Here is a 25,885-nt window from a genome sequence, read left to right on the forward strand (position 1 = left end):
TCTTTAACAAATCTGATAGCGCTTAAACGCTATCTGTATTTGGTCAGAATCTGAAACTTTATGCCTCAAAGGAAATCACCAAGACAGTAAAAAGACAGCCCACAGAACGGGAAGAAACATTTGCTAATCACATCTGATAAAGGTATCCAGGAAAAAAAAAAAAAAAAAAAAAGAATGCTTACAACTGAGCAAGTACAGGATGAGCGAACTTAAAAACGGACAGAGGAGGGGCGCCTGGGCGGCTCAGTCAGTTAAGCATCTGACTCTTGGTCTCAGCTCAGACCTTGATCTCGGGGTTAGGAGTTCAAGCCCCACATTGGGCTCAGTGCGGGGCGTGGAGCCTACTTGAAATGAAAATGGACGGAGGATCTGGATAGACGTTTCTCCAAGGAGGATATACAGGTGGCCAACAGGCACATGAAAAGATGCTCAAAGTCACTAGTGGCAGGAAAACTTCCCGTTCACTCCCTAATTCTTTGTTTCAAGTTGATTTATTTTGAGAAAGAGTGTGTGGGTTGGGGGGGGGGGGAAGGGGCAGAGAGAGAGGAGGGGAGAGAGAATCCTAAGCAGGCTCTGTGCCCTCAGTGCAGAGCCTGACATGGGGCTCAGTCCCATGAACTGTGAGATCAAGACCTGAGCCAAAATCAAGAGTCGGGTGTTTAACGGACCGAGCCACCCAGGAGCCCCTTCACTACTCACTTGTGACACCAGACGTGTGGGATTTTCCCCCCCGCACAGACCAGTTCTCTGACACCAGCTGGGTATCTTACAATTCAGTTTAGTTCCGACACCTGTACTTGCCGGAAGCATCAGATCCCACAGGTTAAGAGCTCCCCGTCCTACAAGACTGCCCCCCACCCTTCAGATGCCAGTCCCAAGTCCTGGCCTCTGGCACTTCTGACTGGCTGCATACCAAGGCTTCCGGTGACCCCCTCCATGGGTTCAGTAATTCGCTAGAACATGTCACAGACCTCAGGACAACAACTCTACTAGATTACAGGCTCATTATAAAATGAGACGACTCAAAACAGTCGCACAGAAGAGCTGCCTAAGTCAAGGTCGGGGGAAGGGCACGGAAGATCTGTGTGCGCACAGATCCAGGAGTGTCCTCTCCACGTGTGCACTCTCCCAGCACCCCACGTGTCCACCCGCCAGGACGCTCTCTAAACTCCTCCAGCCGGGGTTTTTACAGTGGCTTCATTATGCAGAGGTGATTGATTAAATCACTGACCGTTGATGCTTAGGTCTCCAGCCCCCGTCTCCTCCTCAGAGACTGGGGGTGGGAGGGGGGCTCAAAGTTCCAACCCTCTATCTAATCAAGTGATTGGTCCCCCCCCACCCCGACACCAAGCTTGAGTGTGGCAGAAAAGGGCTTGCTACAAATAACAAACGATGTTCCTTTCACCTGTATTTCTGTCTCACCGAGAAATTCCAAGGGTTTTACGAGCTCTGTGCCAGGAAACAGGGACAAAGACCAGACATACATTTCTTATTATATTCCACAATATCACAATTAGTCATTAGGGAAATGCAAATCAAGACCACTTCACACCTACTAGGATGGCTAAAATAAAAGACAGTGACGAGGGTTGCTAGGGATGCTGGGAAATTGGAGTCCTCTACATTGCTGGTGCGATGCCCGTGTGCAGCCAGTTTGGAACACCTATCGGAACATTTCATCAAAAGTTAATACAAAGTGAACATAACAACACGAAGCTACCATATTACCCAGCAATTCCACTCCTGGGTATATAACCCAGAGAACTGAAAATATATCTCCATGTAAAAATGTGTACATAAATGTTCAGAGAAGCATTATTCTTAATTGTTTAAAGCTGGAAACCCAAATGTCTGTCAACCGATGAATTGGAAAACAGGATGTGGTATAGCCAGGCAAAGGAATAGTAATCATCAATAGAAAGGAATTATGGAAACGTGCTACAACCTGGATGGACCTCAAAGACATGAACACATCTGAAAGAAGCTATGCTTCCACATAAATGAAATGTCCAGAAAAGGCAAATCTACAGATACAGAAAGTAGCATGGTTGTTGCTAGGGGCTGTGGGGAGGAAGGAATGGAGACTGAATGCTAAATGAGTACAGTGTTCCTTTTGGGGGGGTGACGAAAATGCTCTGGAATTAGTGATGATGGCTGCACAACCTTGTAAATATACTAAATTGTACACTTAAAATGTTCTTTAATGTTTATTTTCGAGAGAGAGAGAGACAGAGTGCTAGTGGGGGAGAGGCAGAGAGAGAGGGAGACACGGAACCCGAAGCAGGCTCCAGGCTCTGAACTGTCAGCACAGAGCCCGACGTGGGGCTCAAACTCACAGACCGTGAGATCATGACCTGAGCCAAAGTCAGACGCTTAACTGACTGAGCCACCCAGGTGCCCCAAATTAAAGGTACACTTTAAAGGGGTGAATTTAATGTATGTGAATTAAAACTATTTTAAAACGCTATTGACAAATCAAGAAGGAACACTAAAAAAAATGTTTGAATAACCCACAGGAAGGCAAGTAAAGAGAAACGGTGTTGAAAACCAGATGAAACAAACAGAAAACAGTAAGATGGTACCTTTAAGAGTCAACATTAAATATATGTAAATGAGCTAATCCACTGGAAGCCAAAGGCTGGCAGAATGGATTACTATAGTTTTGGAAGATGTACCAACTTGTGAAAACCTGGAAAAAGCACCTCCTATCATTTATTACAACTGCATGTAGATCTACAACGATCTCAACATTGTCAGATAAAACCGTATTTCCAGGACCCAACAACGTAAAATTTACAGTGCCTACCACTGTAATACAAAATTACAACCCCATACAAAATCACAGGTATGCAAGGAAGAAAATAAGACGCATGGCAAGGGGGAAAATCAGTCAAAAGGAGCAGACTCAAGAATGAGAAATATGACAGAATTAGTAGACTAGAGAATTAAAACAGTTCAAGAAGGTAGAGGGAAGACCATTCATGTCGAGATATGGAAAATATACAAAAGACACAAATTCAACTTCCAGAAGAAAAATACATACCTGTGATGAAGAAAATATACTAGATGGGCTTAACAACAGGTGATGTACTGCAGAAGAAAATATTCATGAACTTGAAGAAGATATGACAGTAAAAACAATACGGAATGAAACAAAGGTGGGACCAGAACTAGGGCAAAAAAAAAAAAGAACTTCACTGAGCTGTGGGACAACTTCACACACCCAATATACTTGTAACGGGGGGCCTTCAGAGGAGTAGGGAGGAGAAATTTATTTAAAGAAATAAGAGCCACTGGGTGGCTCGGTCGGTTAAACATCCGACTCTTCATTTTGGCTCAGGTCATGATCTCACGGTTTGTGAGTTCCAGCCCTTCCATGCTGATGGCACGGAGCCTTCCTGGGCTTCTCTCTCTCCTCTCTCTCTGCCCCTCCTCCACTCTCTCTCTCAAAACAAATAAACCTAAAAATGTTTAAAAGTCAGTAATAGAGCAAAAATATTAAAAGCAGGCAAGAAATAAAGACACATAGTATGTAGAGGAACAAAGTGACAGCAGATTTCTCATTGGAAACAACGCAAGTGAGAAAACAGTGGAGAAACATCTGTACTAAAAGAAAAAAATTCCAGCTAAAATTCTTTACCTAGAGAAAATATCAAAGATGGAGGCAAAAGAAAGACTTTTCTCAGGGGCACCCGGGTGGCTCAGTGGCATAAGCGTCTGACTCTTGATTTCAGCACACGTCCTGATCTCTTGGTTCTTGGGATCCAGCCCCATGTCAGGCTCTGCACTGAGCACCAAGCCTGCTTGGAATCCTCTCTCGCTCCCTCTCTCTCTCTCCCAAAATAAATAAATAATAACTTTAAAAAAGGACTTTTCTCATGCATGTAAAAACAGAAGTCCTATCAGCACACTAGCCTTAGAAAAAATTTTGAACAAAGGCCTCAGACAGAAGGAATATGGTACGAAATGGAAATGAGGAACCACACCGGGCTTTCTCAGCCTCAGCACTGTCACCATTTTGGGACGGATTATTTGTTGCTGTGGGGGCGGTCCTGCGTGTTGTAGGAAATTAGAGGCTTCTACTCACTAGGTCCCAGAAGGACCTACCCCCAATTATGACAACCAAAATTATCTCCGGGCATTGTCAAACACCCCTTGGAGAGAAGAGTCACTCTCAGTTGAAAATCACCGTATTGGATGGATTTTTTCTTTTGTTTCAAAATTTTTAACCCTTTATGCTTCTAGGCAATAATCAGAGAATTCCTATGCTCAGGCATTCAGCTTACTAATTTGCTGATTGTGTCTATTCTATTCAGCTCATCTCTTGTGTTTTTAATTTTTTTTTAATGTTTATTTTTGAGAGAGAGAGAGAGAGAGACAGAGCACGAGTGGGGGGAAGGGCAAAGAAAGGCAGACACAGAGTCCGAAGCAGGCTCCAGGCTCCGAGCTGTCAGCACAGAGCCCAAGCGGGGCTCGAACTCACGGACCAGACCGTGAGATCATGACCTGAGCTCAACCGACTGAGCCACCCAGGTGCCCCACCCTTGCTCTCTCTTAAGCCCATGCCCTCCCATCTCCTCCAGGCCTCTGCCTCTTGTCTCTCATCTTCAGTTTTCTTGTTAGCTACCTCCCTGCAGTTTATAAACATGTTCAGTCTCTAAAATATTTCCCTTAATCTTGTAACCCCTTTTTGTGGCTCCTTCTCCTTTCAAACTTCAGGAAACTCTTGGCCACGTTCTCAGTTCTTTCATGTCCCATTCATCCGTCAACTCTGCGCACTTTTCTGCCCTCTCCGCACTGCTGTACTCAAACTTCCCTTAGTAAATGCATCAGTGCTCCTAACTGTATACAGTAGACACTTTGCGGACGCCCTCTCCGCTGCACTGTACACTCTCATCTGCTCTTGACCATGCTCTCCCAATTCCCTTTCTTTTCCCCCTCTGCTGATAGTTCTTGAACTCCTGGGTGTCTCCTTGCTTCTTAAATTTTGCTGTGTCCTTTGCTATGGCTGCACGTTGCAAGAAATGAGCTCACTTTGCCAGCAAGAATGAAAGGAAATAAGGAACCCAGAAATATAGAGGCTTGCAGAGCTGGAAGAGACAACGCCTGGACCCCAACAGCAGGTCAAACCGAGAAAGTCTACGAAAAGCCAGTTAGAATTCACCTTCTTGGCAAAGCATTCCCGAATTCAAATTCTGGGTCCTTCACTGCCCGTGTGAACTTGGGCAAGGTGCTGAGCTTTTCCATACCGTACCTCAGTTTCCCCATATATAAAATGGGGACAACAGTGCCCCCTTGACAGGCCGGTCCCGGCGCCAGCCCCGGCCCCGGCTGCCGCGGGTATGGACCAGCGCGGAATCCAGAGAGGCGCTCACTCCCGCCTCCTAGCCTCCGTCACCACGCCCCCTGTGACGCACACCCGTCACCTGACCTCCCTCAGCCAATCGGCATCTCACCTGTGCTGGCCCCAGACATTGGCCGGAGTGCAAAGCTCAGCCAATCCGGACGCCGCCCGGGCCTCGCGGCCCCGCCCCCTCCGCCGGGCCTCCAGGAGACGCTCCCGGGCGCGACCCGCGCGGTCGGCCGTTTGGGGTAGTGCTGGGGCCCGATGGAGGCGGCCGTGGCGCTCACCGGGGATGCGCGCGGGCGCGCGGCGAGTCAGCCCGGCGACGGTGGAGAGAAGACCCCATCGGAGAGGTGCGCGCCGTGAGGGGGAAGCGGCCGGCTCCCTCCTCCGGGAAGCCCTCGGGGTTGGGAGGTCCCGCCCGGGGAGGCCGGTGGGGAGCGGTGGGCAGGGGTCTCTCCAGGGAGGGGTACCCCTCCCTGGGGAGGTCGGAGGCGGGCACTGGTCTCTCCGGGGGAGGGACCCGCCCGGAGGGGGGCGCCAGCTGGCGGTCCCCGCGGGCCTGCGGCCGGGCGCGCTGTCGGCGGGGCGGCTCGCGTCCCGGGGTGCGAGGTGGGAAGCACCGCCGCGCCGGGGCTCCCGCGCCAAGTGACGTCCGGGAGTCAGCGCCCGAGTCCGGGGAGAGCGCGCGGGGCGGGGGAGCAGCCGCTGCTCCCGGGGCTGAGCCGAGCGCGCGGCTGGAGCGGAGGGCTTGGCAGGGCGACGGTCAGCGAGCGGAGCCACGGAGCTCAGGAAGGACTTCGGGACGTGTATTCCAGGCGCGGGGGGAGGGGGTGGCGGGACAGGGGAGGAAGCAGGGCAACGTTGGGAGTCTTGTAAAAATCTGGGAGAGGGAGGTGGTGTGGACCGGAGTGGTGGCAGTGGTGGCGAAGGGGGGCTTCAGAGACGGAGCCGCAGGACTGGCTGGTGCACCCGCGCAGAGGAAGGAGGGTCTGCGGAGCGTGCCTCCCGGGCCCCTGGCCTGAGCAGTTGGCCTTCCGGTCCACTGTGCCCCTGCACCCGAATATGAGGAGTGTTTGTGTCTTTAAAACTCCGGTCCAGGCCGAAATCTGACCCTCTTTTTCATTAGGCAGTCTACTTTGGTGGAGACTGAGCAAAGGGGCTAGGGGAACGCCCTGCAGGGAGACTCGGGTGGAGAGGAGGCTCGCAGTACCTTTTTATTACATTTTGGTTATGGACATAACAGAGTTTAGCTTTCGCATCCGATAACGATAGCATCTTAAGGAAGAAGACAATAATAGAGCAGAGTTATCTATAAAATGTTCATCTGAAACTCAGGCCATGGATTAGCTCACTCCAGCAGCAGACTGAAAAGCTGCAGTCGCTGAGCAGACACTAGTAGCTTGAGGAAACTTAGGATACTTAGTAGGAAGTGTCAGCAAAATTAGCGGCCCTTGCAGATTTCAGTCACAGCAGAATCAGCACATTGCCAAGTGGGAGTGGCCAAGGGTCAAACTTGCCAAAGCTTCAAACCAATCAGGTGACTTTGGACAGCAAGATGTTGCATTAAAACACTGTGGTTAAAAAAACAACAACAGACTTTTAACAGCCACAGTTGGTAATTGTATTTGAATTTTCATGTGGATTGGTTTAATTAAACATTGTTATTGATTTTAGGGGCACCTGGGTAGCTCAGTCAGTGGGCCCACTTTGGCTCGGGTCTTGATGTCTCTGTTCCCGAGTTGGAGCCCCACATTGGGCTCACTGCTAACAGCACAGAGCCCACTTGGGATCCTCTGTCCCCCCCCCCCCCCCCGCCCCTCCTCCATTAGTGCGTGCACTCTCTCTAAAATGAATAAAACATTTAAAAAACTGTTACTGGTTTTAAAATCAGGTAAAATAATAGTATTAGGCAGGATTACCTATTGTATCTATTAAGAAAGTATCTGAAGGGTTTTGATACTGGTAAAAAGAAATACAGATAAATTTATTTAGGAGGGATCTTTCAGGGGATGTGCTTTTCTGTGACACTTTGTTGCAAGTCCGGCCCCTGCTGTGTGCTGGCCATTGTTCTCAGTGTTGGTGACAGAGCAGTGAAGAGAACTGGCAAAGCCCATGGGCCTCTGCACCTGACCTTCTGTTACTGCCTCTCAAGGCAGACAGTTGACAAGGAACCAGTGCAGTGTGTCAGAGGCTGCCGAGTGCCATGGGGACAGAGGAAGGAGCGGGGGGTCTCCGGGTGCTGGGAGGAAGGGGACTGGCTGCTGTAGGGGGCTTCACGAGAAGGTCAAGATGGAGCAAAGACCCAAAAAGGAAAGTGGGGTGGGGGGGCGTGGTCACTGGAGGCACAGGAAAGTGAAGGGGGGAGGGAGGAGAAGCAGGTCTGCTCCTGTCAGGGAGCAAAGGGGAGGGTGTGGAGAGGAGTGGGCACCCAGATCACCCGAGCCTCTGGCCAAACCAGAAATTACAGAGAAAAAAGAAAAACTTCTGGAATGTGTGGCTACTGGGTGTGCCTGGTTCCCCTCCTTCTGCGTGGAGGACAGGAGACAGACCTGTCCTTGTAACCAGGACCCTTGATCCTCCTACCAGGGGCTGGAAAGAGGTTTTGCAGATCTAAATGGATGCTCTTCTAGTGATTGTAGAGGACGCTAGCAAATACTAGATTGTTGGAAAACCGGGCATACCTTCTCCGTAATTCATGAAGATTGCGGGATTGCCAAGTGCAGCTGGTGGAGCCTGTGTGGTGGTCATGCAGAGAAGCTCCCTGCCCTTGCTGTTTGCTCCTGCGGAGGCGACGGACACAGGGCAGCCGTGCTCCGGGTTCCGTCTCCTTTTCCTTAACAGACACATCTTTGTTCTCTTTCCAGCAGGAAAGTTTACATGGACTATAACGCAACCACCCCGCTTGAGCCAGAGGTTATCCAGGTCGTGACCGAGGCCATGAGAGAAGCCTGGGGGAATCCCAGCAGTCCTTACCCCACAGGTAATCCTAGAGGGTGCTCACAGATCCGAGATACGGAGGGCGGGGCACTCTTAGAGAAATTGTGCACCACTTGTGGTCACTTGGTGTGGAGAGATTTTCTGTTAACTGCAAGTCTCAGGTGTAATTTTTGGTAGATTTTATTTGTTTGTTTTTCCAGAGAAGTCCAAACTTGTACACTGAGCTGGTTGATGATCTTTCATTTGGAACACACACACCGTCCCCCTTACTCAGATGAAAACGATGTTTTATTAAGAGCTATTTGTAATAACAGTACCTATTGAAACCCTTTCACATATCTGTCTGTCTCAGTTCAGTCTTACAGAATTTGCAAAACCTTTAAATCATCACGATTGCATATAATCCTGGCCTTTTTTTAAATGAAATTTACTTTAAAATTCTTAACGTCTGTTATAATAAAAATATTCTTATTTATTCTTGTTTTAATGTAGATCATTAAATTGGTGGTTTGGAAAATAATTTGCTTCAAGTCGGGAGTGTTATGTTTTTCACATAGTGATCTAAAGTTGTACCTTTTTAATTTAATGCTTATCAGATAATTAAGATAATCTTAATATGGATTGTGATGAACTAAAAGCTTTCAACAGAGTGTTGCCAAGCTCTAGGATTTAGTAATATTTGTATACAACTTTACAGGCTTTTGTGGGTTTTCACATGTGTTCGTTTACTAAAAGCTTCACAGCTTGGTAACTAAAAGCTTTTTCAAAATCAGGTACTAGTCATTCATTAACTTCTTTGGTACGTGTATTCTAGTTAATCTTTTGGACGTTGCCTTGTATCTTATCTTTCCTCTAGTAAAATTGTATTTTCTGGTGAATTAAACTTGAGAATATGGAGGACAATAAAATGCTAATAAAAAACATTTATTATAAAGAAGTTTAAGAGTAACCTTGAAGGGGGCTCCTGGGCAGCTCAGTCGTTCAACAGTCCGACTTTGGCTCAGGTCATGATCTCACAGTTCACGACTTCAAGCCGTGTGTGGGGCTCTGCAGACAGCTCAGAGCCTGGAGCCTACTTCCCTCTCTCTCTGCCCCTCCCCTGCTCTCGCTCTCGCTCTCTCTCTCTTTCTCAAAAATAAAAATAAACATTAAAAAAAGAAAAAAGAACAACCTTGAAGGAGAAATTCCCCTTCTTGACCTGATGAAGCCTGTCACTGGCTTTCAGGTTGCCTTTGATGGCCTTTGTTTCTTTGTTAAGAACCATAACTAAAGTCTACATTGCAATTCACTTGTTGATACTCAGGTAGAAATGGGGTGGGGGGGGAAGGAAAGGAAAGAAAAGAAAATCACCGTTATGATAGAATGGTTTGATTAGTTTCACAATTATGATTTAATAATGATAATAATTCCTTTGGGAGAATTTATTTTAGGGAAAATGTTAAGGACACGTAGGGAGAGTTGAGATACCCAAGATGTTTGTCAAAGCCTTGCTTATAATGGTACAAAGCTGGAGATAACCTCAGCGTCCATCAGTCAAGGACTTGTTCCATAAAGTATGCTGAAACCCTCGAGTGGAGTTCTGGACCCTTTCAAAGCCATGGTGTGGACTATATCGATGACCTAGAAGCACAGTAGCAGCATATTGTTCAAGTGGGAAGGGTGTGTTATAAAACAAGAAGGTTTCTTTGTTTCCCATACCCACCCCCTAAGGAAAAATTGTGTGTGAGCCAGGGTAGAAAATGTATCATTTTGCTGTGAGAGACAGAAACCCCCAAGGAACAGCAGCTTATATAGGCGGAAGGTCATTTCTCTGACCGTCCGGGGCCCACGTGGTCACACGGCCAAGGCCAGCGACCCCGGTTCCTTCCATTCTCTCCACTTGTGTCCTGTTCATTCCCCCAGTGGTCAAGACGGCTGCTCCTGCTCAGGCCATCTTGTGCGCAGCCCAGCCCGTAGGAAGGAAAGAAAGAGGAGGGGAAAGCGATGCCCGAGTCCTTCAACGACACTTCTGGAAGTTGCATGTATCGCTCTGGCTTCTAATCGCTTGCCAGAGGTTGGTCCCATGGCCGTGCATTAGCATTCCAATTGCAGTGGGAGTTGGGAAATGAGGTCTTCATTCTTCATTCATCTGAGATTTTCTTCACCTAAATGTGGCCGTAATGCAGCCACGTGCCAGCTGGAGATGTCGCGGTCGTAGGAAGGGAGGGTGGCGGAGCGGACAGCCAGCAGCCTGAGCCCAGAGGACACGCACCTGACGCTGGTACCACCGTTGGTCTTGGGCAGGGGATTGTGGGAGGTTGTGAGGACTTCTCTTTTCGTGGGGTGGGCACGGGGGTTCAAGAGCTGCAGGGGACAGTGCCACGTAGGGCCGTAGAGGCCACTGTGAGCGCCCAGCTTGCCTCTGACGTCATGCACAGTGTCTGCAGGACTCGGAGCGGAGCAGGGACATGGTCCATCCCAGCAGCTCGCAACATTTTGGGCTCACAGCCCCTTTATGCTCTTCGAGCGCATTCAGGACTCCAGGGAGCTCTTGTTTATGTGCGCTACACGCACAGATGTTTGCCACACTAGACAGCAACACTGGGGAACCTGAAATAAATATTTAGGAGTTCACTAACAAAACAGTGATGAATCCATTACGTGTTAACTTTTTTGCGTGAAAAAGAAACTGCCTTCTCCCAAGAGCACAGATTTAGTGAGAAGAGTGTCATTGTTGTACCCGTGAAAGCCTCTTTAGGGTCTGTCTAAACGAGAAGGTTGCTTTCCCGTACCTGCTTCTATATCGAGTCTGTTGCAATATTCACATCATGTGGCTTCTGGAAAGCTCCGCTATATGCTTTGGAGAAAATGAGAATAAAAAGACAAATAATGTCTTAGTATTAAGTTGAAACCGGTTTTGACCTTGTGGACCCCTGAAAGTGCCTGGTCCCCCCCTCCCCAGCCTGTGTTCCCCAGACCACACTTTGAGAACAGCTGATTTAAGCAATATTGGTTGGGTACCTACCGGCGGCCGAGCACCGTTCTGGTGAGGGTACGAAGTGTATTACTGTGGCCACTGCTTGGAGAATGGGCCACAGTGGGGTCCGTGGACGCGGGAGTCGGCTAGGAGAGTATGTCAGCAGCAGCCTTGACTCAGCCGGTGGCTGGGCGGTGTGTGCGTGGGGTCGGATTCCGGCTATTCTTGATGGCAGAGACGTACAGGGAAAGGCAGGAGGGAAGGCTCACTGGGCCTGGCCCCTGGAAGGATGGAGTCGCTGTGGGTTTACCGAGCTAGGAAGGGCTTCGAGGAACAAGTCGGGGGGAGACAGGCTGCATTCAGCTTTGAGCAGGTGTAGTTTCAGATGCCCACCGGGAACGCGGTGGAGCGAGCAGAGTCTTGGGCACTGAGCTGGCGTTCGGTGTTGAGTTGCTCAGGGAGGGAGGACCCGAGGACCTGCCAGGGCGCAAGGCCATCTGGAGTCTGGAATTGGAGCCCCGGCCCAGCGAGGGACGCGTTGGAGGAGGGAGCCACCCTGCGAGCTGCTGCTGGCAGTGGGGGGGAGGTGAGGACCTGGATTTGGCACCCGGGGACCTTGGTCAGAGGAGATTTGGGAGCCTGATTGCCGTGGGTTCAAGAGGGAACGGAAGGGCGGGTGGAGATGGGCAAGGGAGAGAAGAAGCGGGCCATTGCTGGGGGAGGTCGAGGGGCTCTGGTGTGAGGGGCAGCCCAGTGAAGGAGGGCTGCTTTAAGGGACCGCGGGAGCCACACGCCCCTTACTCCCTCTTGCACCCAGAGAGGAGTCTCCTGTGGCGTCAGTTACAAGCACCAACCTTTACACTTAGCTACACTAACAGCTGCAGACGTTGCTGACGTTTGACAGTGAGAACACGCACACCCACGCGTCTCCCACCTACTGGGTCCCAGCAGTGCTGCTGCGTCCCCTGGATCCCTTTCTTTCTAAATTTACATGTGTTTTCCATGAGCCCCTGAGTTACAGGCACAAGGACCCACCTGTGTGTGTGTATAAGAGAGGGGACTTTCTCCCATCACAGTGCCGTCGTCAAACCTGAGAACGTGGCAGTGAGCACAGCGGTTTTCAGATGCATCCATGCTGTCGGGGTGTCCGGGGCTCGTGTCCTTTCACTGGGGAGAGCGCCCCTCCACGTGGAGGCACCACTGTCTCCACGCCTTCACCTGCCGGACACATGAGTGGTTTCCAGCTTCTGGCTGTCAGCAGTGACGCTGCTGGGACCGTCACCAGGGACGTCGCTTGCTTTCCTCTCAGTGAAGAGTAACTGCCGTGAATGCCTAGGGACGGGGTGGCTGCATCGCACGGCGGGGGCACGTGTGGCTCCTTAAGGAACTGCTGTCCTGTGTCCAGCGTGGCCGTGGCACGTCCTGTCCCCATCGTGGCGGTCCCTCCGTGGCCTCCTGAGCACTCGGAACAGTCAGTCGTCACTTCAGCTGCTCTCCTGGCCACAGAGTGGTGGGGACGTGGCCCCAGGAGCCCTTACTCAGAAACGCCCGGAGGCTTGTGGAAAAGTGCAAAAAGTGAATAGAGGGCGACTTTTGCAAAGTAATAGGTGAATTAGGAAACCCACCTTTGGAAAGAAATCGCCGTGAAGCGCTTATGTGAAGGTCTCGAGGTGCGTTGGGAAAGGCGGGGGGTCATGCTCCAATCCAGCAGCACCACCAAACACCACAGACCGTCACGACTTAGAAGGCAAATCCATACAAGAGTTGGGCGCCCGGGTGGCTCAGTCGGTTGAGCATCTGACTTCAGCTCAGGTCATGATCTCGCGGTTCGTGAGTTCGAGCCCCACAGGGAGCTCTGTGCTGACAGTGCAGAGCCTTCTTGCTCGGGATTCTCTCCGCCCTCCCCCCACCCCCGCTCACGCTCTCTCTCAAAAAGAAATAAAACATTGAAAAAAAAAATCTATACAATAGTCTTTTAAGGGTTATGTGAATTTCTTTGTATATTTTTACCACGTGATTTTACATTTCTGTTTATGTATGATTGACTGGTTTCATGGTGCCTGCTACCACCCCCCTCCTTTCTTTACAAGTAGGGCTGAATACTCACCCAACTTTGCTCTACAGACTAAGGAAGAGGGGCCACTGACACCTCAGAATTCCCCTCCTGCCTGCCCTTCCTTTCGCTACCACATACAATTTGGGTCCTTCTCTCCCACCAGCCGGTGACACTGGCTGCGTGGCCTCCGTGTGACCGTGCATCTGTCCCCGAGGCAGTAGCCTGTGTCGTGCACCATTGGACCTTGTGTTGAGGGCTCACGAGCTCTCTTGAGCTTATTTCTGGTGTTGTGCAGCATGATCTTAAGCAAATTATTCTATCCTTTGGCCCTCCTGTCTTGATGGGGGGGGGGGGGCAGGGCAGATGGCCACGGCTCCCCTGTCCTGTAGCCTCTGGTGAGACAACGAGCACATCTGCGGGGACTTCAGGGTCCCTGCGCTGGCTCATTCCTAGGTTGTGGCCTGTTGTTTTCACGCCAAGGGGACACGGGTCGTCTCAGAATCGCCCACCGAGAGCGGTTCCTTCACGTCTGGTTGTTGTTCTAAACGTGTGTTTGTTGGGAAACCGCAAAGCCACGGTAGTGAGTGTCCGTTTTGGTCTCTCGAGGTAAGAAGGCCAAGGACATTATTGACACAGCTCGGGACAACCTTGCGAAGATGATAGGTGGGAAACCCCAGGACATAATCTTCACTTCCGGGGGCACCGAGGTAAAGTCTCTAGACAGGCTCACCGTCTTTTCGTTGTAAGTCATATGAAAAAATAAAATGTGATTCCCTCTTGGTATTTTTTTAAAAGAAGAGTGATACTTAGTCTTGCTGTTTTGCAAATTAGCTTGATATAATTAGCCAATATATATCCTATAAATAAATTCCAGGTGGCTGATAGGATGTTTGTGATGTGTGTACATTGACTTGCTTTGCATCATTTCAACGAAGAGAGTTTGCCCTTTATTTTGCCCTGGAATTAGTCTTTTAAATCCCTTATTGTTGCCTTATTAAGAGTTTGAGGTTTGAGCCATTTCAGATGCACTTTTATTTTTATTTAAAAAATTTTTAAATGTTTATTGATATTTGAGAGAGAGAGAGAGAGAGAGAGACAGAGTGTGAGCAGGGGAGGGGCAGAGAGAGAAAGAGAGACACAGAATCTGAAGCAGGCTCCAGGCTCTGAGCTGTTGGCACGGAGTCCCATGTGGGGCTCGAACTCACGAACTGTGAGGTCTTGACTGAGCCGAAGTCGGACGCTTAACCGATTGAGTGACCCAGGTGCCCCATGTACTTTTAAATTGATAGGAAAACTCAGAGACAGTGTGATGGCTTCTCAGTTAGTAATGGTCACTGTCTTGCTTCCCACAGGTGATGTGACTGTCCACATAGAAAACCCAGGAGAGGGCCACCTGGGTTAAGCGTTGGTTAAGCGTTGGAATTCTCTCTCTCCCCCTCTCTCTGCCCCTCCCCTGCTCACGCTCTCGCTTTCAAAATAAATAAACTTCAAAAGAAAAGAAAGCCCAGGAGAATCTGCAGCTAGATTATCAGAGCTAATAAGAACATTTAGCAGTTATGAGATACAAAAACCGGTTGTGTTTCTGTGTCCCCTCAACACGCACGTGTGTTGTGGAAAATCAACCTCTGTGCTCCAGAGCCAAAATGTAACACGCAGAGACGGTCTGGGGACAAAGAGGGACAATAGTTTTATCATTTTGCCAGGCAAAGGAGGCCACAGCAGGCTAGTGCCTTCAAAACTGCAGACCGGCCCGGGGTAAAAGGCTGAGGGGTTTTATAGGAAAATACAGGATCCAGGCAGTGCCGGTAGGAATCTGGACCGGGATGCCAGCCGCGTTCGTCATCTTCAAGATGGTCTTGTGACCAGCGATGGCGCCGACTATCAAGCTTCATTACTGAGAATCAATACCGAGTCCCTGGAATAAAGGATTCTGCAGAAAAACAAGTGGAGGGGAGGAGGCTTCAAGAATGAGGAAGAGGAAAATTGGTTCAGTTTAAAGTCAAGCCTTGCTGGAGCATTAGTGTGTCCACCTTCATTTTCCATCTTTGTGTTTCTATAGCAGCTTCAGGTGCTTACCAGAGCATGGAAAATAGCAAATCCTTAGGAAATAAGCCTAATAAAAAAGAATTTGTAAGACCTTTTTTTTTAAACATCTTTTTTTTAAGTATTTTGAGAGAGAGAGAACACGAGCAGGGGAGGGGCAGAGAGAGAGGGAGAGAGAATCCCAAGCAGGCTCCAGGCTCTGCACTGTCTGCACAGAGCCCGATGGGAGGCTCAAGCTCTCAAACCGGTGAGATCAGGACCTGAGCTGAAATCAGGAGTTGGACACTGAACTGACTGAGCCACCCAGGCACCCCTGCATTTACATTTATATTTGACACACATTTCTCTGAGATAAGTTTTTTGTTTTGTTCTGTGGTTTTAAAGTCTTCTACTTTGAACTCTTCACTTACCCTCTCTTGATACAGAAACCAATATTGTTAGTTTGCTAGTGTCTTCCAGGGAGAGTCTGTGCGTTAAAAGTAAGTATGTAGATTTATATATTCTTTTTTAAAAGATGTTTATTTATTTTTGAGAGAGAGAGGGAGTGCACACGAGCAGGGGAGGGGCAGAGAGAGAGGGAGACACAGAATCCGAAGCCGGCTCCAGGCTCTAAGCTATCAGCACAGAGCCCCACACGGGGCTCAAACTCAAGAGCCACGAGATCATGATCTGAGCCGAAGTCGGATGCTCAACCGACTGAGCCACCCAGGTGCCCCTATATATTCTTTTTAAAAAGATGTTTATTTTTGAGAGGGAGAGGGAGATGGAGGATCCAAAGCGGGCTCCATGCTCTCAGCACAGAGCCCGATGCAGGGCTCGAACTCACGAACTGTGAGATCATGGTCTGAGCTGAAGTCAGATGCTTGACCAACTGAGCCACCCAGGCGGCGCCCCTGGATTTATATATTCTTTTCACCTTTGGAAGCATATTTTTGCATATATAAACAAATGTGTGTGTATTTCCTCCTTTTGATGGAAATTGGATAGGTTACTGTATATAATGTCTGTGACCTTTTCATAAATTACTATCACGTAGCAAGTGTATTTGTATGTGAGATCCTTCGGTATCTGCACATAAAGGGTTTCCTTCGTGTTTATGCCTCAGTGCACAGTGAACATTGTTGCATGAGTTATTTGCCAGGCTCTCTTACTGGTGGACACTGAAGCCTTTCTGAGGTTGAGCTATTTCCGGGTTCCCCCTCAGGAAAGACCTCTGCACATGATTTCGCTTTGTGCAACGATAGCAACAGGGTCAAGTCCAAGAAGCAGACGTGCCGGGGCAGAGGGCTTATTTGATAGTTATAAAATGGTCAGATTACACTCCCATCAGCAGTGGGTACTGGGGCCCAATATTCTTTTTTTGATAGGTTTATAAAATTTAAAAATTCGTAACATTGCTTAACCAGACAGGCATAACGAGCTGGAAATGAATTCTGACGTTATCGAAAGTTTGAAACCCCAACCCTTTGTCGCCGAGCATTCAAAAGGTGCAGCACAGAAGTTGAACGTCTTTGGGACTGTTTTTCTCCTTTTTAAACGTTAGCCACAAGGACAATGAAGTGAGAGAAAGTGCCACTGTCGCCCTCCCCTGAGCGCAAGTCTTACAAATGTTCTTTCTGCTGCCTCTCCGCAGTCCAACAACTTAGTAATCCATTCCGTGGTGCGGCACTTCCAGCACACGCGCAGCGCAGAGGGGGACGGGGCCGTGCCCCACCTCGTCACCTGCACCGTGGAACACGACTCCATCCGCCTGCCCCTGGAGCACCTGGCGAAAGAGCAGGTGGCCGGTGAGTGACCAGCCTGGCGGGATTCCTGCGGGGCAGCTCCGCTTACCTCCAGTACCGGATTCCAAGAGGAGGAACTCGCCCCCGGGACCTGCGGAATCATGTGCCCTCCTGCATGCGGTCCTCAGGTGCAGGGGCCACACGGCCTGTTCCCACGTGGGGGTAATCTGTAAACTGTAAATGCTGCCAGTTTCCCCCTTAGGCACAAACTGGGTCATCAGCGTGTAGAACTAGTCATCTGATTTACTGAATGATACTTCAGACTCTTGTACGTAACAGGTATGCACATAGTGAAATCGTATGCCTATCAGTGCTAAGCAGGGCTCTTCACTTGGATATTAATTAAATCTTGGCTCCTTTCTCTGTGAAGAACAAGGGTCAAATAGATATCAGCTTCGGGGGTAAACACAAGAATAACCGTGCTCCTGCTGCACGACGTCAGCTCGACACAGTGGGCGCGACTAGCCAGGCAGGCCGCGGGGTCGGGCGAGCTTGGCCAGCAGCAGCCCTGGGCACCTTTCCCTTCCCCTGTGATACGAAGTCTTGAGACACCAGGTGCAGACCGCGGACTTTTGAAAACTAAGAGCCTTTTGCTCCCTCAAGACAGCCCGGGTAAACACTTTCCTTTAAACAGACTGACGTCTCAGCCTCCTTCTTCCATCTGCCTGGAAACCTGAAGGTGAACCACGGGAAAGTATTTTTGTCATAATGATAAAGGACACAATGCCATGAAGCTCCACTTGACGATGAAGGCTTTTTGTTGATTTTCCCGTTGGACTAGTAGGAGAGTTTTTCTCTTTATGGTCTTACCATACTACTACTTTATTTTATTTTATTTTTAATGTTTATTTACTTACTTTTGAGAGTGTGTGTGTGGGGGGGGGGAGGGACAGAGAGAGAGAGAGAGAGAGAGAGAGAGAGATTGAGAGTCTCAAGCAGGCTTCATGCTCAGCGCAGAACCCAACATGGGGCTCAATCCCACAACCCTAGGATCATGACCTGAGCTGAAATCAAGAGTCAGACACTCAACCTAATGAGCCACCCAGGTGCCCTGAAAAAAATGGACTTTCAAACAAAGACTGTAACAAGAAACAAAGAAGGACGCTAAATAATCATAAAGGGAACAATCTAATAAGATACAACATTTACACATTTACAATGTGTGTAAATATTTATGCACACAATGTGGGAGCATCCAAATACCTAAAGCCGCTAACAACAAAGGAAGTAATCCATAGTAATACAATAATAGTAGGGAGATCTAACAACCAACTTACATCAATGGATTGATTATCCAAACAAAAAATCAATAAGGAAATTGTGGCTTTGAATGACAAATTGGACCAGATAGATCTAACAGATATATTCAGAACATTCCATCCTGAAACATCAGATTACACATTCTTTTCAAGTGCACATGGAGCATTCTTCAGAAAAGATCACATGTTAGGCCACAAAACAAGTCTCAACAAATAAGAAAGACTGAAGTCATACCATGCCTCTTTTCCAGCCACAATGCGATGAAACTAGAAGTCAACCACAAGGAAAACTCTGGAAAGAGAACAAAAAACATGCTACTAACCAGTGAGTGGGTCAACCCACTTCAGAAAAGAAATTAAAAAATACATGGAGACAAATGAAACTGAAACACAACAAACAGTCCAAAGAATTTGAGATGCAGCGAAAGCTGCTCAAAGAGGGAAATTTATAGCAATATAGGCCTAGCTCAAGAAGCAAGGAAAAATCTCAAATAAACAATGTTACCTTACACCTAAAGGAGCTAGAAAAAGAAAAACAAAACACATAACCAGGAGAAGGAAGGAAATAATAAAGATTAGAGCAAAAATGAATGGAATAGAAACTAAAAACAAAACAAAACAAAAACCAGATCAGTGAAACTAGGAGCCGGTTCTTTGAAAAGATCAACAAAATCGATAAACCTTTAGCCAGACTCATGAAAATAAAAAATAACCCCGCACAAAGTCACAAATAAAAGAGGAGAAATAACAACCAACGCTACAGAAATACAAAAGATCATAAGAGAATATTATGAACCATTGTATGGCAACAAATTGGACAACCTAAAAGAGATGGATAGGTCCCCAGAAACATACAACCTCCTAAAACTGAAGCAGGAAGAAGTAGAAGATTTGAACAGACCAGTGACCAGCAATGAAATTGAATCAGTAATCAAAAACTCCCAACAAACAAAAGTTCAGGACCAGATGGCTTCACAGGTGAATTCTACCAAACATTTAAAGAAGAGTTAATACCTATTCCTCTCAAACTATTCCAAGAAACAGAAGAAGGATTACCCTGATACCAAAAGCAGATAAAGACACTACAAAAAAAAGAGAACTACAGGCCAATATATCCGATGAACATAGATGCAAAAATTCTCAACAAAATATTAGCAAACCAAATCCAATAGTACAATTAAGAAAATCGTTCACCACAATCAAGTGGAATTTATTCCTGAGATGCAAGGGTGGTTTGAAATTCACAAATAAATCAACATGATATATCACCTCAACAAGAGAAAGGATAAAAACCATATGATCATTTTAATAGATGCAGAAAAAGCATCTGACAAAACGCAACATGCATTCATGATAAAACATGACCTCAACAAAGTAGGTTCAGAGGGAACATACCTCAACATAATGTGAAAAACCCGCAGCTAACATCATACTCAGCAGTGAAAAACTGAGAGCTTTCCCCATAAGATCAGAAATGAGACAAGGCTATCCACTCTCACCACACAGTACTGGAAGTCCTAGCCACAGCACTCAGATCAGAAAAATAAAAGGCATCCAAATTGGTAAGGAAGAAGTAAAAGTTTTCACTATTTGCAGTTGACGGAATACTCTATACAGAAAACACCAAGAACTTCACACACACACAAAAACCTACTAGAAATGATAAATGAATTCAGTAAGGTCACAGGATACAAAACCAATATGCAGAAACCCATAGCATTTCTATATGCTAATAATGAAGTAGTAGAAAGAGAAATTAAGAAAACAGTCTCATTTACAATTGCACCAAAACCAGTAAGATACCTAGGAATAAGCAAACAGATGGAAGACCTATACTCTGAAAACCATAAAACACTGAGAAAAGAAATCAAAGACGACAAAGATGGAAAGATACTCCATGCTCATGAGTTGGGAAAAGAAATATTTTTAAAATGCCCACACTACCCAAAGCAATCTACACATTTAATGCAGTCCCTATCAAAATACCAAAGCATTGTTCAAGAACTAGAACAAACAATCCTAAAATCTGTATGGGATCAAAAAGGCCTCAAATAGCCAAAGCAGTTTTGAACAATTAGAACAAAACTAGAGGTCATACAACCCCAGCTTTCAAAATATAGCACAGAGCTGTAGTGATCAAAACAGTATGGTGCTGGTACAAAATAGACACATAGGTCAATGGGCTAGAATAGAAAACCCACAATAGAAATAAACCCACAATTATATGGTCAATTAGTCTTTGAAGAAGTAGGAGAGAACATGACATGTGAAAGAGACATTCTCTTCAACAAGTGGTGTTGGGAAATCTGAACAGCTACATGCAAAAGAACGACACTGGACCACTTTCTTACACCAAACACAAAAATAAACTCAAAACGGATTAAAGGCCTAAATGTGAGACCTGAAACCATAAAAATCCTAGAAGAGAGCACAGGCAGTAATTTCTTTGATGCCAGCCGTAGCAACTTCTTTCAATATATGTTTCTGAAGCAAGGGAAACAAAAGCAAAAATAAACTACTGGGACTACAACAAAATTAAAAAAACTTCTGCACAGTGAAGGAAATAATCAACAAAAGAAGAAGAAAAACTGCTGAATGGGAGGAAATTTTGCAAATGATATTTCCAATAAAAGGTCAGTATTCAAAACATATAAAGAACTTATACAACTTAACATCAAAAAATCAAATAATTCAATTAAAAAATGGGCAGAAGACATGACAGACATTTCTCTATACAAGATCTGCAGATGGCCGACACATGAAAAGATACTCAATATCACTAATAATCAGGGAAATGCAAATCAAAACCTCAGTGAGATGTCGCCTCACGCCTGTCAGAATGGCTGAAATTAAAAATCACAAAAGCAACAAGTGTTGGCGAGGATGCGGACAGAAAGGAACACTCATGCACTGTTGGTGGGAATGCAAACTGCGTAGCTACCGTGGGAAACGGTATGGAGGTTCCTCAAAAAATTTAAGATAGAATTACCATATGATCCAGTAATCACACTACTGGGTATTTAGCCAAAGAATGTGCAAACCCTAATTTGAAAAAGTATAAGCACTCCTATGTTTATTATGGCGTTATTTACAATAGCCAAGATATGAAAGCAGCCCAAGTGCCCACTGATAGATGGATGGCAAAGATGTATATATACACCATGGAATATTACTCAGCCATAAAAAATAATGAAATCTTGCCACTTGCAACAACATGGGTAGAACTAGAGAATATAATGTTAAATGAAACCAGTTACGCAGAGAAAGACAAATACCATATGTTTTCACTCATACGTGGAATTTAGGAAAGAAAACAAACAAATTCAAAAAGACAAACCAAAAACAGACTCTCAACTATAGAGAACACACTGGTGGTTCCCAGTGGGCAGGTGGGTGGGGGGATGGGTGAAACAGGTGAAGGGGATTCATGAGCACGGAGTAATGTATAGAATTGTTGAATCACTACATTGTACACCTGCCACCAGTATAACACTGTAGGTTAGTTATAGTGGAATTAAAATTTAAAAAATTTTTTTTGAGAGACAGCATGCATGTATGTGCGAGCAGGGGAGGGGCAGAGAGAGAAAGAGAGAGGGAATCCCAATAGGCTCTGTCAGTACAGAGCTAAATCCCATGAACCGTGAGATCATGACCTGAGCCGAAATTGAGAGTCGGACACTGAACCGACCGACTGAGCCACCCAGGTGCCCCTAAGATAAATTTTTTTTAAACAAAGATGCCCTTGGGGCACCTGGGTGACTCAGTTGATTAAGCGTCCGACTGTTGCCTTCTGCTCAGGTCATGATGTCATGGTTCGTGAATTGAAACCCCACATCAGGCTTTGCACTGACAGTGCGGAGCCTGCTTGGGATTCTCTCTCCCTGTCTCCCTGTCCCTCCTCTGTCTCTTTCTCACCTTCTCTCCCTCTCCCTCTCTGTCTCTCTCAAAAATAAATGCATAAACTTAAAAACATAGGAGAGAAAAAAGATGCTCTCATGAACTAAGACCAGATTACCTCCTCTTGGGCCCCTCCACAGCCAAATGGGGAGTGTGTCCCACGGATGCTCAGCGACGGAAGTGGCATGAGAGGAGGCTTCAGGTTGGCTGTTTCTGGGCACTGTGATAACGGGTGGCTTATACTCCTTCTTGATTGGTTTTGGAACTTTTACAATTGGTTACTTTTTAATGTGCAAATACTTTTGTTAAGCTGTATCTAAATGAACTTTCAGCAGAGGTTATTTCGTAAGATTAACCTCGGTCCTTGGGTCTTTTCCTCAGCGGTCACCTTTGTGCCGGTGTCCAAGGTGAGCGGGCAGGTGGAGGTTGAGGACATCCTGGCCGCCGTCCGTCCGGCCACGTGCCTCGTGACGGTCATGCTGGCCAATAATGAGACTGGCGTCATCATGGTGAGTTGTTTATCCTTTTAAGAAAACGTAGTGCGGGATGAAGGGAGCCCACGCTCTGCTTGATTTTCTCAGGCACCACACCTGGGGCCTCTTCCTCTCGTTTTTCTTATTTGTCGCCTGTCCTCCTTCATGACTCTGTGTTTCTTTCACTGGGTTTTCATGAAATCAAAGCAACATCCTCAACTGTTTCTTTTTCCCTGCTTCAGCCCATTGCTGAAATCAGTCAGCGAATCAAAGCCCTGAACCGGAAGCGGGCAGCTTCCGGACTGCCTGTCATTCTGGTGCACACGGACGCCGCGCAGGCCTTGGGGAAACGGCGCGTGGACGTGGAGGTTCTGGGCGTGGACTTCCTGACCATCGTGGGGCACAAGGTGCGTCCACAGAGGCCTCCTCCCCCCCGTGACCTCGAGGCTCACCTTAGAGCAGGGCCCACAGCGCCACTGATCATCCGTTTGTCATCCAGGGCGCCCGGGGGACATGGTGCAGCAGCCTGCGGCCCCCGCCTGCGGGGGCTAAAGAAGGGGGGCCAGCAGCAGCTGGAGTGCCGTTTGATGTGTGGCACAGTGGGGAGAGTGGGGCAGGAGGGGCCGGCCAGGCAGGGCTGTGGGAGGGTACTGAGGGCTCAGGTGAGACATAAGGCAGGTGGCTTTAGCCAGGTAGTGAGTGTTCTCTGCCGTGGGCAGAGAGTGCCTGCAGACCCCTCGCCAGCCCTCGTGTCCCCCGCCTCCGCCGCCCCGGGGACGGAAGAGGTGGGGTTCAAGACGTTGCCTTCTCTAACTTGATTGAAAGCGCGGCTCCTGAACGCAGAGGTTCAGCTCTTCTCTTTACGGTGGAAGAGAGAAACGTGAGCAGGGAACGCCCTTCTGAGGCTTTGCTCATCTTTCTGGCAGTGGGCCGGAACCTCAAGTAGTTTTAATCCTCTATTTTGAAGCATGGTGCTCAGCTAGTTTCCAAAGGAGTATGTGTGCCGACCTGACGCCGTGGCTCTTAACTGATTTTTGCAAAATGATGATTCAAAAACGTGGAGTCATACCCAGGAAAAGCCCTTGGCAATCTCTAGTTCCAGCCGCTCTCCTTTTATGAATTCTGTTCTGTGATGTGCAGTCAAGCTGTGTTGCCACTGGGCTGGGAACAGGAGTGCAGGCTCCGCCCTGGACCCCGAAGGCGATTTTGACTCCGGCACGTCCAGAATGGTGACAGGTAGCACGGCTGTGGGGCTTACGCAGCACACAGGATTTCTCTGGGTGCCTCTAAGCACTCAGCATATGTACAGAGTAGGAACTCGGAAGGTTCTTGTTGAATAAATGACCGACCTTTCTTTCCAGTTCTATGGTCCCAGGATTGGAGCACTTTACGTCCGCGGACTCGGTGAACTTACCCCTCTGCACCCTATGCTGTTTGGAGGTGGACAGGAACGGAATTTCAGGCCAGGGTAAGATAGAAGGTTAATAGAAGTTTCTGACCTACTGGTGATACTCTTGGTCTGTAGGGCAGTAACTTGTCTTTGTCTCTCGGAAGAACTGTAATAGCCCATTCTCTGTCACTACTGAGTCAGAATTTGCCCCACTGATGGATTCTGCACTTAGGACTCCCAGATCTTCGGTCTCTATGGGGATGATTCAACACGGGAGCCCTCCTTACTGAGATGTACTGCTGTTCTCATGACCGTGGGATGAGCGGGGCTGCACAGAAGCACTTGTTTCCTTTCTGGCAGCTCCTTTCTGACACACAGTGGTACTTTAGCCAGGACCACGCCTTTTATCAGAAATGCTAATAAGAAGGAGAAACCAGAACATGGTGGTGGGTTCCTTGGGTTTTCTTTTGCGTCCTTTCTCCTGACTTAGAACTGATGAAGCCTGCAACCCAGAAACACCAATGGAAGTGTCAGCGAGGAAAAAGAAAACGTAAAGAAGAACTAAATGGAAATTTTAGAGCTAAAAACTACAGCAACCAAAGTCCGAAGCTCCGTGGATGGGCTCACCAGCAGGATAGGGGCACCAGAGGAAGGAGCCTGCGAACCGAAAGAGAACAACAGTGTTACCCAATCCAAACAGCAGGGAGGCAACAGACTGGAAAAAACTGAAACCATGCCTCAAGGACCTGTGGGACTATAACAGAAAATCTAACATTCATTTCATTGGTGTCCCAGAACAAGAGGAGAAAGGGTGGGGATGAGAAGGAACTTGGAAAAAAAAAATGGCTGAAAACTTCCCAAATTGGCAAGAGACATATACCTACAGATTCAGGAAGCTGAACAAACCCCAAGCAGGATGAACCAAAAGAAATCTATGCCAAGGCATATAGTTAAACTTCTGAAAATGAAAGCCAGAGTAAAAATCTTGAAAGCAGCTAGAGGAAAAAAAAATGACACCTTTCCTATAGAGTAAAAGTAATTCAAATGGCAGTGTATTTCTCATCAGAAACCCCGGGGGCCAGAAGGAAGTGATGCAATATGTTGCAAAAGCACTGTCAAGCCAGAATCCTATACACGCAGAAATACCCTTCAGGAACAAAGGGGAAAGCAAGACATTCTCAAGTAAAGGAAAGCTAGCGGAATTTGTCCTCTCAAGACCAGTGCTAAAAATGACAAAAGGGAGTTCTTTAAACAGAAAGGAAATAGTAAAAAAAAAAGAAAACTTGGAACATCGGAAAGGAAGGGAGGAAAGGGAAGGGAAGGGAAGGGAACGAAGCATGTTATGGGTAAATAAAATAGGCTTTCCTCTTGAGTTTTCTTAATTATATTTGATGGCTGAAGCAAAAATGATAGCACTGTCTAATGTGGTTCAAGATATATGTGGAAGAAATATTTAGGATAATTATAAATGGGGGAGGGCTAAAAGGATGTAAATGGAAGTAAGGTTCTACTCACTGGAACATCTCAAAAATGTTAAAATAACCCACAGGGAGGTAGGAAAAAGAAAACAGAAAAAACAGAATAAACAGAAAAAAAATTTTAATAGCAGACCTAAGCCCTAACATATTAATTACATTAAATGTAAGTGATCTAAATGTAGCAATTAAAAGACAGAGCTTGGCAGAGTGAATTTTTTAAAAAATTGACCTAACTATAGTTGAGCCTTGAACAAACAACGCAGGG

General features: G+C 47.2%; 1 protein-coding gene across 5 annotated transcripts in view; it reads left to right on the top strand.

The window, feature by feature from the left end:
- The first annotated feature begins 5,516 nt into the window (after positions 1-5,516).
- Positions 5,517-25,885, top strand: part of SCLY (selenocysteine lyase) — a 32,568-nt gene continuing 12,199 nt past the window's right edge. Inside the window, exons 1-7 of one of the 5 annotated variants that reach the window (XM_027046395.2) lie at positions 5,517-5,697; positions 8,215-8,327; positions 13,903-14,003; positions 16,973-17,126; positions 22,661-22,788; positions 22,995-23,159; positions 24,114-24,220. In XM_027046395.2, the coding sequence (XP_026902196.1) occupies positions 5,609-5,697; positions 8,215-8,327; positions 13,903-14,003; positions 16,973-17,126; positions 22,661-22,788; positions 22,995-23,159; positions 24,114-24,220 (857 nt within the window). In that variant the 5' untranslated portion in view covers positions 5,517-5,608. Of the gene's footprint in view, positions 5,698-8,212; positions 8,328-10,186; positions 10,338-13,902; positions 14,004-16,972; positions 17,127-22,660; positions 22,789-22,994; positions 23,160-24,113; positions 24,221-25,885 lie in introns of those variants that run through there. The other 4 variants (XM_027046401.2, XM_053216021.1, XM_027046406.2 and 1 more) reach the window with 4 other exon arrangements.

Source organism: Acinonyx jubatus, chromosome C1 (genome assembly GCF_027475565.1).
Source record: "Acinonyx jubatus isolate Ajub_Pintada_27869175 chromosome C1, VMU_Ajub_asm_v1.0, whole genome shotgun sequence".
In the NCBI taxonomy this organism is placed as follows: domain Eukaryota; kingdom Metazoa; phylum Chordata; class Mammalia; order Carnivora; family Felidae; genus Acinonyx; species Acinonyx jubatus.